General features: G+C 55.4%; 1 protein-coding gene across 1 annotated transcript in view; it reads right to left on the bottom strand.

Annotated features, from left to right (window-relative positions):
• Positions 1 to 1,418: 1,418 nt before the first annotated feature.
• The window catches only part of STARD10 (StAR related lipid transfer domain containing 10), a 48,860-nt gene continuing 31,201 nt past the window's right edge, over positions 1,419 to 19,077 (bottom strand). The window contains exons 2-6 of the mRNA XM_073333709.1: positions 7,713 to 7,860; positions 6,894 to 6,997; positions 5,479 to 5,596; positions 4,161 to 4,213; positions 1,419 to 2,771 (exon numbers count right to left, since the gene is read on the bottom strand). Of these exons, the coding sequence (XP_073189810.1) occupies positions 2,544 to 2,771; positions 4,161 to 4,213; positions 5,479 to 5,596; positions 6,894 to 6,997; positions 7,713 to 7,860 (651 nt within the window). The 3' untranslated portion in view covers positions 1,419 to 2,543. The remainder of the gene's footprint in view (positions 2,772 to 4,160; positions 4,214 to 5,478; positions 5,597 to 6,893; positions 6,998 to 7,712; positions 7,861 to 19,077) is intronic.

The raw sequence follows: 19,077 nt of genomic DNA, 5'->3' as shown, positions 1-19,077 counted from the left end.
CAGCTCTAATGGACACTCAGCCTATTGAACCTCAGCCCCTCTCGGCTCTCACGCGCTCTAGCCGGCTCCTAGGGCTGCTCTTCCCTGCCCCAGGGAGAGCGGAGGAAGGTTTATCCAGTAACTGGATTTCACCGGCTGCCTCCTGGAGCTCACCTAGGGCAGCAACCCTGGCTGGGCTGAGGAAAGACAGGTTCTACCGGCCATCGCTTGGGTGCTAAGAAAGGAGCAGCGAGTCTCCCATCTCCCGTTTCCTCCTAGCATCAACTGGGAGCCAGCGAGCAGCCTGGAGAGGCGAGAGCAGACAGAGCAGCTTCCAGCCTTTAGGGAGAGCCTTCAAAAGAGACAACACGGCTCTTCTAATGGGCACGTTTCCTGGATGCTGAAGTGAACAGATGTGATGGCCTCACAGCAGCGGAGATGGACGAGTCACAGCAGTAGCCCATTCATTTCAGCACTAGCCACAGAATGCTCGAGAAGTACCAATCCACAACCACGACGGCTCAGCTGTGGGTCAGGGGGCCTCTCCTACGAACGTAAGAATGGCCCTGCTGGCTCAGGCCAATTGTCCATGCAGTTGGCCAAACAGAGACTTGGCTTTATCTCCCTCCTCCTATCTCCCAAAGGATGAGGCCATCTAATTACTCATCGACATTTACCAGCCAGTGCCAGCTGCCTCCTGCTCACATATGCTTGGGCTGATGCCCAGCTGCGGCCTCAGCTGTGACCACAAAGCTGGGATCGGGAACAGCCGAAGCTCCAGTGAAGGTGTTCGCAGTGGAAGGGGAGGCAGGTAGCGGGGGCCCAGCAGAGCTCAGTCTGTATTAGCTCCGTGCTGTGAGATTCAGGTTGCAGGGGCAGGCTTGTATCCCAGTGAAACTCAGCAGGGCGGATGATCTTAGCATGCCCATCTCCAGAGCCAGAACGCTGGGCCACAGGTCAGTGGATGGGAACCAGTCACCTGCAGGGAACGTGCAGCCAAGGGCGGGGAAAGCATGCAGGTGTGCCATGGCTAATAAAACCCTCCTCACTGGGACCACCCTCCCCATGCAGCTGCTTCCACCCCTTGTGACCCCCTCCCTCAGAGCAGTGCCTGGGCGGAGATGGCTGAACCAGCTACACCAACCCCTGGCCATTCTGACTCCCTCCCCGCAGTCAGCATCAAGAGCACGGCCAAGGGTGGCACCATCCAGCCTGAGACTTCACCGGAGAGCAGGGCGAAGCCAAGCAGCGGCAGGCAGCTAGAGACTTCCCTTCCATGAGCTTGACCCAGCTGGACAATAATCTGAGCACATCCCCAGCTGCTGTCACCTCCACCTGGGGCTCGTTGCCAGGTTGGTTAGAGAAAGCAGCAGGTCTGATGATGCAAGGGGCCCAATGGGTGGCGACCAAGCGGTAAGGAAGACGCTGAGCCATCCGGCTTGCCTGATTTATTCGTTTTATTCCTAAATAAACTGTTCCAGGACAAGGTACAAAATCTCCTTTTCCCTCATGAAACAGAACACGGGATTTTCAGGGAGTGTTTTCAAGGAACCGGCTTCAAAATCCAGATTCAAGGCCTCTAATTCTAGCGCAGAGAAAATATTCAGATGTCAAGACCTCTGGGTCCCCTCTCACAGGAGAGCCCAGGACTCGTAGGGGTCCCACCCTCTCCGGAGAGTCCCAAAGCAGCTGGGGACCCCCCCTAAGGAGATCGGTCCCTTAAACTGGTCCCAATCAGAAAAAGGCAGTTCTAACTCTTACAGGAGAACAAAGAAAATAGAGACAGCCATTTAACGACATGGGGAGCATGCGGCTTTCCGGGAGCGCCAATCCTGCTTCAGTCATGTCCTTCACCAAAGGGCAGAGGTTTCCCAAGCCCTCCTCCCTTGGGAGAACTATGCCTGACACACCCCCCTCACGGGCTCCATTCCCTGCTCCCTGCAGGCAGGGACTCTCCCTCAATGCTGACCACGCTGGTGCACATTGATGGTCCCCTGCCCTCTGAGAAGGCAGTGCCCAGCCCCCGCTGCCGGGCAGACCAGGGAAGGTGGCTCACGCTCCCAGAAGGCCCCGCAAGTTTGATTTTGAACGTGGCTCGGCCCATCGGCCCACGGGGACGGTTCTGCAGTCCCACGGATTCCCCCCACACCTTGCTTTCCTCAGCCAGGAGAGAGACAAGTTTCCCCTAAAGCTATGGGGCATCAATCCTGCTCAGTGCTAGAGAGCTGGTGTTCCCACTGCCAAGCACAGAGGCCTGGACCCTGAAAGGTATTTCGACGCCTAATGCCCAGTGGGAGTTATACCTTTGAGGGTCCAGGCCTAAAGCACAAGCAGGGCTAAGCCTTGGGGAAATCCAGATTTCTGGCATCAAGGGCAGGACAAGTCCCTCTCCCATCCCCAGCCTGCTTGAGAAATGCCCTGACTAACAGCAGCCCCGTTAGCCGGGGTGGGGAGCGATGGGGCCGGGGAGTGTGTTACACGTTCTGCACTGGATACACAGACAAAATGAACCCGGTTGGGCAGGTGCGGAGGGGCAAGGGGCTGGGGAAGGAAGCGAGGGCGGCTCAGTTGATGCTGTCCTCGTCGCTGCCCTCGCCCCGGTCGTCTTTGGTCTCGGACAGGCTGCTCTCGTCGATGTTCTCTAGCGAGTCGGCATGCTGGATGGAGAGCTCCGAGAGCGCCACGGTGGGGAGGGTGCTCTGCTCGGGGAACAGCCAGGGCTTGAAGCGAGGGTTGTGCTTCTGCTTCCAGTCGGGGTACTTGAGGCAGGCTTTGTACATCTTCTTCATGGCCTGGGGGGGGGGGGGGGGGGCGAGTGGGCAGAGAAGGCAGGAGACAGGTCAGAGCCGCTCGAGCCATCAGCGAGCGAGGCATCTGCACCTAGGGTGGCAGATTTGGCCACTGGGTGCTACTCAAGCGTGGGCTGGCTGCCCCTCCACCGTGATGGAGGGTCATCCGGGTCCAACCTGCCGGCCTAGGCCTATGAGGAGCAGGGAGTACGCTCAAGCTTTGCTGAAGGCTGCAGATTGTCTAGAGCGGCCTCTGGTCAGAGCCAAGGCTAGGAAACAACTAGGGACCGGTGCAGGCTGCATCTTCCCACCTGGATGCATGGCATCCCATGTCACGGCTGCCATCTTCCCACCTGGATGCTTTCTGCAGCCAGTGTGGGCCTCAACCCTGGCTTAGGAGGGGCAGCGTGGCTGACTGAATCAACCGTGGTGCCTCGAGCCCATCCACAAGGCATGGCATCGACCAACGAGCCCGACGGCATCCTCGACAGAGCACCGGAGGGTAAGCGACTCCTCCCCAGCCCAAGTAGGCAGGGATTGAAGTCCCTTGGGTGACCTATGTGAACTGGGCGGTGGGGTCTCATCCTAGTTAAGGGAGAAGCATAACCGGACACCAAAGGCAGCCATGTCCAGTGGGGGTGTCTCTGGCTGCAATCTGCCTTCTACCCCACCCACGTCACCAGAACCACCCTTACCAAGAACCTGTGGTTGAACTGGACCCTCTTTTAGAAAGCCGCCCCACCCTACCGCCACGCGATGACTTCACCACTGCCCCGGAGCAGCAGGTCCAGTGCTTGGTGACCCTCACTCTTTGAGATCTCCAATTTCCATCTGGGACATTTTCTAATCTCAATTGCCAGCCTCTGGATCTCATCGCGCCTTGGTCTGCTGGGATAAAGGGCATACTGACACCCAGCATCTTCTTCCTGGGCTGCTACTTCTAGACTATGATGGATTCACCTCTTCACCGGCTCTCGGGTGAAATGGATGGTGGCCACCATAAAGGTAGCAAAGCCAGCCAGCCAAGAGGCAGAAATCACTGGGGCTCTAATTAAACCATGGGGTCAGTAGCAGGTATCTCCATTTGCCATCATCCATCACTCTCGGGCACTGTTCCAGGCAGAGGCTGGAGGTGACAGATTCCTGAACAGCTTCACCACCTGAGCTAAGGCATTAAGTGCTGGGCTGATGGCAAACCAAAGCGACCACATGATAGCGAAGACTTGAGAGCGTCCTACAGCCGGCCACGTATGCCAGGTCTGTGGACGTGACAGCTACAATCCAGAGCCAGGAGATCAGGGTATCCCAGAAGAGGAGGAGAGCACCCGACGCCTACAGTGAGAGACTGATCATGGGATAGAATCGATAGCCAGGCCAGACTGGGACACTTACCTTTGGAGCCAGAAACTGAGACGATTTGTTCACCACCCACTTAGGCAAAGAACCTACATAACAGAGACAAGAAGAATGAGGCAGAGATCTGATACCACAGCTAGTCCGCACAGTACATCCTCAAATGCCTTGGAGATGACCGCCGGTTTGGCCAACACACCAGGGATTGAACCACGAACCTCCAAAGCTAGAAGCATGAGCTGCTACAGCTTGAGCTAAAGAACTGAAGCTCTGTAGCTGGGACTGTAGAAGACTCAGTTCCTCTGTGGATCAGCACAGAGGGGGACCTGTAACACACTCCCAGTGGGTTAGACCTTCACAGAGCGGCAGTGAGCCAATTCCAGCCCTTAGCACAATTGGGGTCTGAAGAAAGCCATTCTGGGAGGGGTCATTCATAGAAAAGTCTGCTTGAGGGATGGCACAGGTCAAGACCACCTTGAGAGCAAGCAGCCGTGGAGGAAGCAGGTGGGGTGAAGGAGGAGGAGGTCAGGAGATGGCAGAGTAAGTCTGAGACGGAGTGACCATTCTAGAGCATGCAGGAGAGCAGCGGTGGGGCTGGGGTCTGCCTATCTCCCTGAGCACCGCTGTAAAGGGAGCCCCTCGCTCTAAGCAGAACTGCAGTCTGCACCTGGCAGGGCCCTGGGATTTTACACCCAGGGAGTTTCCCTTATGCTGCTCAAAATGAACTCTTTCCTTGAAGAGATGGTACCACTCGAGTGCACCAGGGAGGGTGCTACAGCAGGGCCTCAGCGATGCGGTTTACTCCGCAGCTTCCCACCACAGACAGACGCCTCCCCTCAAAAGAGGCAACATTGGCAAGGAGGGAGCAGGGTTTTCTCGGCTAGTGGCAAATCTAGCTGGGATTTCCATCTGAGACCTGCGAACCAGCAGGGTTCTGCTCTCAGGTTCCCTGCACAAATCTCCTAGGCCTCGCAAGGCTTTAGGCTTATTAGGCTCAGTGCAATAGAACTGTATATTCTGCAGAGCATCCCTCAGCCGCCCAGCGCCCTGAGAGGATTGGCCGTAAGTTAAGAGACGGGAGAAGATTTTCCGACAAGAGGGAGAACTAATTAGAGATACAGGGAGACTTCTACAGAGGGCGGGAGCTGCACCAGAGACGGATGCTCCCCCCCACACGCTGGCGAGGCAGTGGGGGTTTAGTGACAGACAGGGATACTGAAACGAACAGGGAGGTCAAGGGACGAGGCGATGTGGTTACAGCTCTTTGGACCCGCGAGCAATAGAAAGTGGTGGGGAAAGCGTCTGATAGGGCCTTGCAGCCCCTCGGAGCCAGCACCACCCCAGGCCGCGCGATTACCTTTGGGGTCAACCTGGGCAAGGTAGGTGATGGAGCAGCTCTTGGCTCCTCTCCCCTGGATCAAGTAGCCTGTCTGGATGGACACCGCTCTCACCAGGTCTTTCCTTGGAGGGTATTTCTGCAGAGAGGGGGCAAGGGGAACAGAAACAGGCTGTTTGTGACAAGGAAGGGACTGGATAATGCACCCTCAGCTGGGTAATCAGAGGGTCCATTGGCAAGCAGACCAGGCCTAGCCCCCCCATCCCCAGAGCTAGGGGGAGCTGCCTCCCAGTGGGGTCAACTCAAGACAGGGCTGTTCACTCACCCTGTGTTACACATACTCTGAGGGCCTTAGCTCAGCCAGAACCCAGAGCCCAAACCTTGCAGGCTTAGCAGGTGGTGGAAGAGGACAGGAGCTCTGCTACTGAAATCAGGGGACGCAGGATTAGACCCTGTGTCTTTATATCAGGGGCTGGATCAAAAGCCCAGAAGTCCCAACTTTGGGGCACCCTGGAAACAGATTCCCGTTTTGTGGCTCGACTCCGTGGAGGATTCAGAGCGTTGGTGGGCGAGGGAGCAGTGGTGCTGCTGGACAGCTGAGCCAGGGGGCCGCCGTTCCGACCCACGGCTCTCCCTGCTGCCCAGGCCAGGCCTCTCCTAAGCAGCTAGGATCAAGGGGGCCAGATTACGTGCCGGTTTTATGACCTACGTGGACGGGCAATAAACCGAGACCATTAAATCCAGCCATGCAGAGCTCAAAGCCTATCGCATGACTTAACCCCCCAGAGACCCTTTCCCTATGGAACAACGGTGTGCCACGAGGCACGGTCGGTAGCGTAAGCACCAGGGCTTCCAGCTGCATTGTGGTGATACTAATAGCGAGTCATGCCTGTGCAATACTGCCCTCTACTGGACAGGGCAAGGTGCCCAGCTGCGTGTCAGAGGCCACGTTATATAGGAGTTAACGGAGAGTCTCCCTTAGGTCCCTGTCGCTTGAACTATCCTTTGGAGCAGGAGGACCCGAGCTCCAGCCCTGCTGCGAGGTTCCACGTGACCCTAGGGAGTCAGACTTCTTGGTCGTGAGAGTCCTGGGTGACCAAAGCATCGTTAGGACAGCTGAGGTTTCTGGGGTTCCTTTCACACGCAGCCATCTCTAGTGCGCTAAGGCCCCAGCAGTCCTCGGCTTGCTGCACGACAGCAAGGAGGGGGCGCGTTCGGGAGAGGACACTGGGGGCAAACCCTGGTCTCAGGGGATTTTTAATGCCTCACAGAGTCGCCCTGCCAGGGTTTCGGCCTGTAATGCTGGGGCTCATGTGGGGTTGTCGCCTCCTGTGTCCTACTGAGCCAGTGCTGCAGGCAAGGTCCCTGATCCCTTCCGACCGCCCAGCTCCGTCCATCCCACCCCCCGGCTGGTCAGTGGCGGGCAGGGCACTCACAGGGTGTTTGACCGAGTAGTTCATGATGATGTAATCGGCCCCCGTGGGCAGCCAGGAGCGCAGGGTGATGACGTCTCTGTTCTTCAGGGGCTTGGGGCACTTCCCTGGGAAGGGAGATGGGGAAGAAGAAAGGGGATCTGGCTCTTGAGTTGGGATAAAAGACTTACCCCACCCAATTCCTCAGGAGCTAGGGGAGACAGAGGGGTGTTCTCTGTGTCGCTAAACAGTCCCAGATCCTCCTGCCCCGTCAGCCCCCCGCTAGTATCCATCCCCAGACAGGCCCAGGTCCCCCCCACCATTGGCCCCACACTAAACACCCATTCCGAGACAGGCCCAAGTCCCAGATCTCCCATCAGCCCCATACTAGTATCCATTCCCAGACCCCCCCTCTCCCATCGCCCCCACCCGGATACATTCCCCGGACCTTTTCTTTATCTGAGCATTTATGTTGTGCTTCTCCTCAGGATGCTCGGGTCCCACATCCCCACACCACTAACCCTCCCCACCCCCTGCGATCCCTTGCCCGCATCTCTAGCCTTTCAGCAGAGGACAACTGTGTCCCCTCATGTCCCTGGCCCCGCTCCCTCCTTGCTGGTGGTTCCATTCAGGCTAAATGCAGCGGATCAGGCTCACTGGAGACGACTGAACGGACGCTGTCCGAACCCCGGGCACAGCCTGGTGCTCAAGTCAAGCCCCTCCAGAGCACCCCGCTAACCAGCCCCATCCGCTACAGCAGCCGCTGAGCGCAAATGCTGCACGGATTTTTGGGGAGTGGGGGGGGCTCTCTTCCCCTGGGGCCCACTCCCCCCAGCTCCTCACAGGCGTAGTAGCCCACGTCCGAGTTGACGGTCAGCTTCCCAATGTCGAAGGTCTCGATGACGTTCGTGTCCCACTTTTTCCGGTACTCGATGTCGTGCAGCACGTCGTACAGCGTGTCCGCGGCGATGTCCTTGCACTCCATCCTGCACTGCAGAGACAGACCGGGTGAGAACCTGACACAGGCAAAAAGGGCCACCGCCCCGCTCAGGGCCGACACCTGGTATCCTACAGGACCGGCTTGGCCTGGCCCACAGACTGCAAGCTGTTGGGGGCACAGACCTGCGAAGGCAGGGAAATATTTGCAGATCAGAGAGGAAGGACAAGCCAGGGGTTAGGCACCAAACTCGGACCCAGGTCTCCCATGTTCCCCCCTCCCCTTGCTCTGCCTCTGTGACAGGGGGCGAGTCACTTAGACACTGCATGCCTCAATTTCCCATCTGTACAATGCTCTGCCCCAGGCACTGAAGATTGTGAAGTGCTCCAATACGGTGGCAATGGGTGTCATACACATGACAGATAAACAGCATGAGGAGGGCTGATCTAACCCCTGTTACCCCCTCCAGAAGCTTTCAGCGAGCCACACACATCTCACCCCATGGGCTCTACACAGGTGTGATCCATCTCATGGGACAAGGAGCTGGGGAGCACCTCCAAGGCGTGGCTCCCGCTCGCAGAGCCCAGTGCTGGAGCGTGACGGTCACGAATGCAGGTTGCTGGCTAACACCAATATTCTGAATCGAGAACGCACCGCAAGGCCAATCGGGTTATTTAGACCAGTCTCCCCCCCAGACGTCCCGTGTCGATCAGCCCATTTGAAGCCCAGCCCCCTTTCCAGAGGGTTGACGAATGTAAGTGCCCCCCGCCCTTCCAGTCAATCAAGCCCATAGCAGAATCATTTTCTCTTGCAGGCACCGACCAGGGCCTCGGGGTTCCTGGCACCCTACAAACGAATAACTGGATCCAAGGCTCGCGGCCGCTAGCTCCCTCTTGGGTCACGAAGTCTGTATTGCACTGCCTCACTCAGGCCCTATGCAGCTTCCATCAGATACAGCAAGTCTCTGGCAAAGGAACCGGGAGCTGTCTCGTCCCGAGTCTTGCCATAAACCGGGAACATCACTGGGGTCGGACAGGAGGAGACTGAAGAGGTTTGAAGATCAACAGCTGGCTACGGAGCAGCACTACTTCCCAAAGGATGCCCCCCCCACCCCCACCAGGCCAGCGGTGTAGCAGCTGTGATCAGAGGGTATTAAACAGAGGAGCGACTGCAGGGCTTCAACGCGGAAATCCACGCCACACGACAACGTCCAGCTGGAGTCTTTGATTTAAGAGCCGACAGAGAGCGGGGTGTGCGCCATTTCGCAGGATTAACGTATGCATATAGAAGGCCTGTCTCTCCCAGCACTTCATAGCTGGGCACAGGCAGGGATCTCCTCCCTCACCACTGAAATGCAGCCAGCTCTGGGGAGGAACGTGGCAGCAGTTTAGCAACGCAGCGCAGAAGCTACAGACCCGGTTAGGAGAGGTGGTGAAGAATGTTGTACCCCACTGAAGGCGGGGCAAGGGGTAGTTAGAGCGAGGTGGGGTGCAGTCCCTTATCATTAGTTAGGATATTCAGCCAGGGCACTGGAGCCAACATCCCTGCTCTTGGGAAAACAGTATGAAATGGGATATTTAAGTCCTTAAGAACGTCAGCAGCACAAACACCCACTGCGGCTAGGCTGGGCCACTATTTTGTACAGATTCCAGCGAGAGGGAAGCCACCTACTGAATCTCCAGCACTGCTCCCTGCGGCACCTGGATTTTCCTGTCCAACTCCTGTCCATATATTGACCCGGCCTGACTACTTAGCGTGCGAGATCTGATGAAAACACAGCCGATGGCTGCAGCATCTTAGAAGCCAAGACTCGGGACAAGTCACATGCTCCGTCAATGGCTCTTTGGCTCACAGCAACAAAACCATCCTCGCCATAGGGTGGCTGGAGTTAAATTTCCCTCACCCTCTCTCTGTCCATCCCATCAGGAGTGGAGGGAGGCGAAAATGCCTTCTAAATCCTCTCCCCCTGAACGGCAAAGCTCAACTGCCTGAAGTCAGCAGCCTCAGAGTCTGTTCGATCAATTAGATAATCAAAGCCGGAATGTGACCCAAACCCAGAGCGGGCACAACGGGGTCAGAGGCGGGTTTAATTGATCAAAATACAAAGCGTCAGCTCCTCTCCGCCTCCCCTTCGCTGTCTGTGGTAACCATCGTACAGACGGTAGCCAGCAGATCCTCTGAACCCCAGGCAGGCAGATCTGATTATCCCCATTTTATGGCCAGAGAAGCAGAGGCCCCGGGAGGTTCAGTAACATCAGGGACCAAAGGGCAAGGCCGTGGCAGGACAGGGATCAGGACATGACCTCCCAGCGCAATTATGGGTACGTCTACACAGCAGCTGGAGTGAGCAGTCCAGCCCAGCTCGACAGACTTGTGCCAAGAACAGCCGCGATGTTGTCACACCGACAGAGGCCCGAGCTGGCCACCTTAGCTCGGAGCTGGCGGGCAGGGTGGATCCGACCCTTCGCCAATGCCCACACTGTTATTTTCCATGCATTTGCACAAGCCCTGCTGGCTCATGTCCGCTGGCCCAGGCTGAGAGGCTCACGCCCAGCTATGGCGCAGCCATGCCTTAAAAGGGTCAACACAACCCTGGGGCGTATAAGGCGAGGCACAGCAAGTCGGAGCTGGGCGAGGGCGTCACCTCTGCATACGGCATCAGCGTTCCTGGAGTGCTGGGTACGGCTCTGGGGTCTGCGTCTCAAAAAGGAGGTGGAAAAATCGGAAAGGCTTCGGAGAAGACCTACAAGAACGATTTGAGGTCAGGAAAATCCATCTGCCTTATAGCGAGCGAGTCAAGCAGCTCGATTTAGCTCATTCCACAGAAGGATCAGAGGTCACTTGATCACGGAGTCTTAGTACCTCCTAGGGGAGGAGATTTGATAGCCATGGGCTCTTTGATCTAACAGAAAAGAGCCAGTGAGAGCCAATGGCTAGGAGCTGAAGGTAGATAAAAGTTTGTGCCTTACTGCTCATCCAAATTTAACGGGGAGGGGAATTAACGATCGGAACAACTTAGAAAGGGAAATGGCGGATCCTCCATCGTCTGGAGTCTTTACATCAAGACAGGAGGTCGTCCTAGGAGCTCTGCTCTAGCTCCACCAGAAGCTATGGGCTTGATGCAGGAATTACGGGGGCAGGTCTCTGGCTTGTGCTACGCAGGAGGTCAGACTAGATGACCATAATGGTCCCTTCTGGCCTTCAAAATCTACCAGCTTGGGAATCCCTGGCCCCCAGGCCTCTGTTCCGACCACTCAACCTCCAAACCTCTCTCCTCCAACTGGCATCCAGAAATGCCCCGCCCTCCTTCCAGCTACCCACACCACAGAACATGGGGTAGTTCACGGCACACAGGATGTCACAGGGACAGGCAGGGTGCGTTAATTATAGGGTCTGTTTTGGGGACTCCCACTCAGATAGCTGGGGGGCGGAAGATGGACAGGGTGCCCTCAGGAAACACCCATCTCCCCATTGCATTAGCAGTGTCCCATAGCGAACACCCCGACAGATTCCTCAGCGCAGAACCCCAGCCAGGCCTTCTCCTCCGAGCCCTCCCCCACCTCGCTCCCAGCCTTCCCTTGCACGGATGCCCCTCTGTTCTGAGGCCCCGACCCCACTGCCACCGCCAGCAGCAGATAAACTCTCCGAACTCGGTCCCCGAGAACAGGCGGTCAGAGGATCAGTCCCTTGCAGCAGCATGTTCTCCGGGCCGCGGCGCTCCGGGCGCGTGGGTGTGCGATGGAGGTCTCGGCTGCTCAGAAGCCACCTGCCCCAGGAACACCGACTGCACGGAATCGCTTTGCTCGTCCCCGAGGGAGGCCGGGGGGCAAGGCTGCCTTTGCCAGAACTGTCCAGGCACATCGCCGGGCAGCACGCCCCTGACAGCCCCGGGAGAGACCTGCACCCTGGCTAAGATAGTGCTCCAGCAACGCTGCGCCCTGGCCGGTCGATCAGCCACCGGGACCACACCCGTGACCTCGGCTTCGGCGCACACGCGGCTCGGCTGGGCGAGCAGAGAGAGCTCGGTAAGCGCACGCTGTCGCGGGCTCTGTGGCCCAGCCACCACTTCCAGGAGACAGCACTGCGTGGAGCGGGTTACTCCCAACCTTGACGCCACAGCGGTGGAAGATCAGAAAAACCCCTGTGTAGACACAGCCGAGTTGATGCGTCACCCGGCCCGAGGAGATCACCAGCAGCTGCAGGCCGCCAGGGGAGAGTCTCTCCTAAGACGAAAGCCCACAGAGAAGGACTAGAACTGCGCAGGCCTGAATTAGGAGCGCCCAACAACTGCACCTGCTGCATCAGGGGACAGGTGGGCTCCCGTGTAGGACAAGGACATCGCTAAGGAGAATGGGTGAGCCAAGCTCTGGCTTTACCCCCACGGACGGTGCAGAGTCGGGAGGCAGAGACATGTAGTCATGCAACCCTCTACGCTTTGCGGCCACGGTAAGGCACTGTGTGGGACCCACGCAGCAGATGATTGCAGAGGAGGGACCCCTCATCAGAGGTTCCTCACGGGAGGGCGAGGAGGGCTGGGGTGATTACCAGCACTGAGAGGCAGTCTTGCCTAGTGACTGCAGCACTCGAGTGGGACGCAGGAGACCTGGGTTCATTGCTCTGCCACTGGCCGACCAGGTGACGGCCCCTCGGTGCCTCAGGTTCCCCATCTGTAAGAGAGGAGGATGATTCGGACTCTCTTTGGAAAGCTTTCTTTGAGGTCTGCTGATGAAAAGGAGTGCTACGTAAGAGCTAGAGATTATGATTATTACAAAGAGAAGGCAGGCGAGAGTTGGGGTGCCTGGTAGGGCTGAAGTCTGAATATCACAATGTGCTGCTGTGGTTTGTATTAATCCTGTTAATTGGGGACACTAAACTCTCCTGAACACACACCATGAAGGGAGGGGACAGACAGACGAACTTCCTCTGCGATAGATTTCCTGTACCAAGCACAGGCTAATGTCTGGAGCTAGCCACTCAGATACCATGGCAATGAAGGGCCAGAGAACCAGATCAGACTAGACAGCTGGAAATAAAAAGGACGTTCCTAATGAAGTGCGTGCTCCTAGTTCAGCCAGCCAATGCCAAAACCTTTCATCTTCCAGCCCCAGCCACTATGAAGAGTGGACCCCTGCTGGTGCTCAGGGAGAGGGCTAAGAAGCGAGCTGTAAAATTGCCCCAGGATTACCACCATTACTACTTACAGTCGGGATTTGACTCTTCGATAAACCTGGGGCAATCCTTCGTTGTCACTCGCTTTGATCCCACAAGGTTAGGGCTAGAAACTCAGACAGATCAGGACAAAACCACTGAAATGGGGGGGTGGGAGGGGGGTGGGAGAGCGACGCAGGAATTGTAGTGCCAGGTTGCTCGCTGGACGGCAGTCAGCGTTCATGCAGTGTGAGGCGGCCCGGAACTGACAAGATTGGGGCACTAAGGCAAGGGGTATTTGCTCGGGTCAATACAGAGAGTCACGGCCACATGTTCTTCCCGTGGAGGCCAGCACATTTATCACAGCTGTTCTTTCCCTAAGTGATTGCTGCAAAAGAATAGCAGGGGTCTTGAGACGATTCCACGTGGCGTGGGACCGACACCCGCACAGCAAAGCGGAAATAAACCCAGCCACCACCAAGAGATGCTCGGGAGGAAGAAAGAGACTCCAGACACACAATTAGACTGAAGGGGCAGACCTCCTTGCAGCTCCGAAGGAACACAGGAGCGAGGTAGTTTTACAACCCAGCAGATGGCGAGAAACCAACGCACTTTGTGCCATGATGTGGAACAGAAGCTGCCAGATGACAGGATGGGAACAGCAGGGCTGCATGCAAGGAGAGGTGACTCAGTGCTAGGAGTCACATGTCTAGGCAGAGGAAAGACAAACAGCCAACATAACCTGCCCCCAGGTCGGTATCTGGAAAGCAAAGAACCACCTAGGAGCAAACAGGAGCTGGACGAAATCTCAGCTCACGCTGTGGGGCTGCTATGGAAAAGCCGGTGGTGTTCTCACAGGTATAGCACTGGAACAAATCTGCAGTCTGCTAGAACTGCATGCGAATCAGGATGCTGCCCACCCTGCTTAGAGCTTCACAGCCACGGAGGGAATGGAAATCAGGTCCTCCTGCTTCAGAAGTCACGGGGCCCTCACGCTTGCAGCTAAGGGGGAATCTCTTTCTGCTGTTGGCTGTATAGGGCCTGTGACACACAGATGGGTAGTTCTGAATCTTCCCAGAAGAGGGAAGTGGTACAGACACTATTCATTCAGTTCCTTGCAAAATATTTCAGATTGTATACTGAAATTGGAAGGGGATAGTGTGACCCATGGTGTCTGGGGCAGCCCTCACTGGAAATGCCGAAGTCAGGGCAGGCTGCAAAAAGGAGAGCAGATACTGTTAGTCCCAAGACTGGTGGGTGAAGTTAAACTCCCCAGCCAGTCACAAACTGTGTGTCTGATCTCCACACTGGCTATCAAGAAGCTGAAAGAAGAAATCACACAGCCCCCTTACTGCATTCCTGTTCTCTGGCTCCCAATCGGCACCTGGGTCCAGTACAGTGAGAAATTAATTTAAAAACTCTGCTCACATATACAAAATGTTCTTCTGACCCCAGAGGGTCAGCCACATTACCAGGTCAGTACAGGTTTGGATCTTACCCCAAATACCACGCTGCTGGCCAGTCCTTTAGAGTCTAAAACTGAAGGTTTATTATAAAGAAAAAAGAAAAGAGAGTTGTTAAATGGTAACGCAGTCGCATACATAGACCCCTGCAACTCCATGGGTACTCGCTTTATAGCCGTACACCATTTCTGTGGATAGCAGCTAGGGTTGCCAACTTTCTAATTCCGGAAAACTGAACACCCCTGCCCCCTGCCCTGAGCCCCATCCCACACTCACTCCACCCCCCTGCTCCGTTAGAACCACACATCACAGCTGCAATGGGTCCATCGAAGGCCCACTCCTGAAGCCCAAATACTAATCCATGGAGCACAACCACAGACATGCAGATACCTATACTCTCCAGATACCTATATCAATAAATCTGTAGAAACTGACTCTCACACCTACAGGCCGATACACACGTGTATTCACAAGTGCATGCCAGACGTGTACAAACACATGTACTTCCACATCACTTAATATTACAATTGTTGTTCAGTGCCTAGAGACCCCAGCTAAGATCAGGGCTCCAGGGTGGTAGGTGCTGGACAGACACATAAAAAGAGAGAGTCTGCAACAAAGAGTTTATAATGTAGCTAGACAAAGGTGGGGGGAAATGTCTGGTCCATCCGCTCTTCGGCAATTACTAGTCAACAACATTCACTTTTTAAGAAATCAATAATACATTGCTTTTAGAGTGCCCTCCTCTTTTAAAAACTTGCTATGAAATGAACACACACATATTTTAGGTCATCAATCTTTTTGTGCGCAGGCCAGCAAAAGGAATAAAAGTCAAAGAGTTAGGCTGCAAATTGTATTCACACAGGCATACACACATGTCCCTACACAAAGACATAGTCTCTTCCACACATACAATGCATACCCACACTTGCCTACACAGAGACACTTTTTCCATACACTTTCCAGGGGCTGCCTAAATCACCCAGCCAGGAAGGGAGGATGGTGGATTTCAGGAGAAAAGATGCAGTGCGGCGGGGGCATGGCAGCAAAGGAGAGAGGCTGGGGAGGGAAAGAGGCCAAGGACGAGAGCAGGGTGGGGGTGAGAGGAGGCAGTGAAGGAGAGAAGAGGGTGTGGGGGGTATGTGGGGTGGATGGGGATGCAGGGGGAGGTAGAAGACTACAGGTGCATGAGGATAGGGGTGCACAGGGACATAACGGGAGAGCAGCAGTGTATGGAGGTGAATGGGGTGCAGGGCTGTGGTGGGTGAGGGACATGGGGGTGGTGGCTCTGGATGGTGGAGAGGATGGGTGGGAGGGCGCTGTCAGGGGTATAGGGCTGGGATGGGACGGGGAGGGATGCAGTGGGGGGGGGGGAGGAGATGGAGTGCGGAGGATGCAATGAAGGGATGCAGTGACAGCGGGCACCCTCTTCCTGCCCTGGGCAGGGGGCCTGAGCAGCCGCCAGACAGCTCCACAGGTCTTCCCTTTCCCCCAGCCAGGCCAGCATGGAGCCCAGCAGACCCTCCATCTGCCCGTGGGGAGGGGGGCTGAGAGCAGCTCCCAAGGGCAGGTGGAGGGTCTGTGACTCCACGTGGGCTCTCCACAGCTGCCCACGTGGCTGTCCTCGACTGGACTCCGGCCGGGAAGATGCCTCGGAGTCTCATCCCAGCCCCCAGCATAGAGCCCTGCAAACCCGGGGAGATCTGCGGATATCCCTGCATCCACGAATGCAGAGATGGGCAGATAATTTTCTGCAGATAGCGGATCGGATTCGGATACACCTTTGAGTATGTGCGAGGGCACTACGCAGACATACAGAAACTTCAAAGTCCAGAGCTCAGGTTCTTAGCAGTATTGGTACGTTCACTGGCTTAAAAAGTCCCTCTGGATCACACCCACAGCTTTGATGGGGCATTCAGTCCCTTGTTCAGAGCTTCGGTTGTGGCAAAGTCACACCAGACGCAGGAATGGAGAGAAAATGGAGAAGATGCAGCTGCCTTTTATATTCCTTTTGCCATGTGGCTTGTACTGCCTGTGTCCCAAACACAAGCCCCACAAAACATGGCAATTGGGCACGGAAAAGCCTTAGAGTTCTGTCCATAGACAGGCCCCTACAGGTCTTGCTGACTCATAAGGTGCAATCCCTGGTCTTTCAATGGGTTTATTGTACAGCTGATGACCCTTGAGGGGCCATTGAACAGGCCAGGCAGTGCTGATGCCAATCGATATGGAGTGTTACCCAGAAACACAGCACAAATCTAGAAATACAGAGATACGTAGGGTATCTATGACCCACAATATGAAAGGTGGTACATAACATCATAGTTAGGGAATTATAACTTCTCCACAGATAGCTGACCCGCTAGATCTGGCGAGATTCATTGCACTTTTACAATATCGGTATCAACAATATCATAAAACATCTCCCCTATTCCACAGGGCGTGTCGCTGTCCCTGCCGTGCCATGCGAAGTCCTACTCCCCACGGCCAAGAAGGGTATTAGAAAGGCAAGGTAAGAAGCAACAAGCTGGAGCTAAGGAAATGAAAGATTCGGCTACATGCAGAGAGACGAGTTCTTCACAGCAAGAGCAGCTGGAAAATGGGCCACCGAGTCCCAGGGGAGACCAGTAATAGCAAAGACTCGGGAGCAGGTTAGAGGGGAAGATAAGGCCACATCCTATGGAGTCCACAGTGACCCAGTGGCTTGTTATTGGCCTTGATTTGGGCTGGGGATCCCCAGCCCGATTAGAGTGTCCTGCAAAAGCAGCCACCTCCCCCAGGCTTCGCACTGTGCCCCCAGGCTCCATTTTTCACCCCATGTCACTTTGGAGCACATGGTTGATTTATTCTATGTCCCCAGCGCTAATGCCCTGCTTCTCCCCACCCCCACCCCCGCAGTGTCAGGTGGTACTTTAAGAAAAGAACTTCCCACTGATTTCAAAAGCAGTCAGGCGGTGGTGTCATGCAGAGCTGCACCAAACCAGGCCCCTTCCTTTGGAGAGCTGCTTTGAAGCGGGCTCCTGCTGTCCTCCTCCAGGGCTCCAGCTAATTAAGGAGCCCAGCTCCCCGGAAAACATTTGCAGTGATTTCCATCCCGCTATTTGATCTTTTCTGAAGACGACCAGCTTTGATCTGAGCTAGTCAGCGGTCTCCATCTCCACTGCAGCTTCGACTAAACAGACACAAACAGGGAGAGCTTCGTTCCCGTTATTAACGCCATAGACTGTGTCTATTAAGTATGCCAGAGAGAGCCACGTTTATTTTTACTGGGGCAGCCAGCATTCAGATGAGATGGAAAACAGAGATTAGGGCCACCAGTGACAATGCTCCCCGGCACCTTTTGCCAGATGTTAACCTCAGGGTCCTGGGCGAGTTCCAGATCTGACAATTACATCCCCTGCCTAAAATTGCCCTGTCATTTCAATTAGGCACGCTAAGTTCACCTCCTCGCCCGAGTTAGACTGCAAGCTCCTTGAGGCATAGACCTGGCCTTTGTAGGTAGTTCGGAATGCACCGAGGGCTACAGCTCTCAAGAGATCAGTTTCCGACTAAAGCGTAGCGTGGTGTTGCTGAACAGCTGCTGCGTTCCACCCCAGAAGCAGCTGCATTTCAGTGATCGATGATCCTTATGGCATGGGTTTGTAAAGCACTTTGAGATATTTGCCTACATAGCTTTCAGTCTGCCTCAATACAGTGAGTTACCCCACAGAGGGTGACCCGCAGGCTGCCCGGTGAAGAACACCAGTGCCAGTCTAGGTCCCTGGATTGCTCCATTAACACCTCCCTAACTCGCCTCCTTTGGAGTGCCAGCCGATACTGTTCAAACTGGCCAGAGGGTCACTGTTGAGCACTGCGACCGTCGTAGCCATTGCTGGTACAGGGAGTGAGACTGGGGCAGTCTCACTCAGATCTCCCGGGCCACCACGCACCGCTCATTACTTCCTCCACTCATTACTCCTAGGTCGACCTTCTAAAGAGCCCCCCGGGCAGGATGGCTCTGTGGAGTTGCTTTCATTTGCTTCAGAGTAACAGCCCTGTTAGTCTGTATTCGCAAAAAGAAAAGGAGGACTTGTGGCCCCTTAGAGACTAACCAATTTATTTGCGCATAAGCTTTCGTGAGCTACAGCTCACTTCATCCGATGAAGTGAGCTGTAGCTCACGAAAGCTTATGCGCAGATAAATTGGTTAGTCTCTAAGGGGCCACAAGTCCTCCTTTTCTTTCATTTGCTTGCCACCTTCTATAGGCTAACACAAAGCCGGGTGCAGGGCAGACAGAAAGCAAGTGACAGCCACACAAAGACATCAAAGCCCTGAGTGCCGTCCTGGATCACGTGTCAGGCAAAGAAAGGGTTAAAAGGAAAATGGATCCAACATTATCCCCTGCCTGCCCTTTTAGCCATAGGCACTTTTCCCAGCTGGGGACATCAGCCATGTCTCTGCCTGGGATACTGGATTCCTGTACCAAAGGCAAGCTAGAAAGGGCAGCTGGCATAGGCAGAGACCGTAGCTTTAATTGTCTGGCACGATGCGCTGGGTTAGCATAGAAGCGCAGATCTCTGTGGTGTGCGTCACTCCACTGAAAGAAAGGTTTATCTAGCAACAGGCAAGACTAGTGATTGGACTACAGCAAGAGAAAGAAGCATGTTTTAACCCACTCGGA

This window comes from Lepidochelys kempii, chromosome 1 (assembly GCF_965140265.1).
Source record: "Lepidochelys kempii isolate rLepKem1 chromosome 1, rLepKem1.hap2, whole genome shotgun sequence".
Classification (NCBI taxonomy): Eukaryota; Metazoa; Chordata; order Testudines; family Cheloniidae; genus Lepidochelys; species Lepidochelys kempii.
Note: the sequence above shows the minus strand (reverse complement) of the source record. Positions and strands in the feature narration are given on the sequence as shown.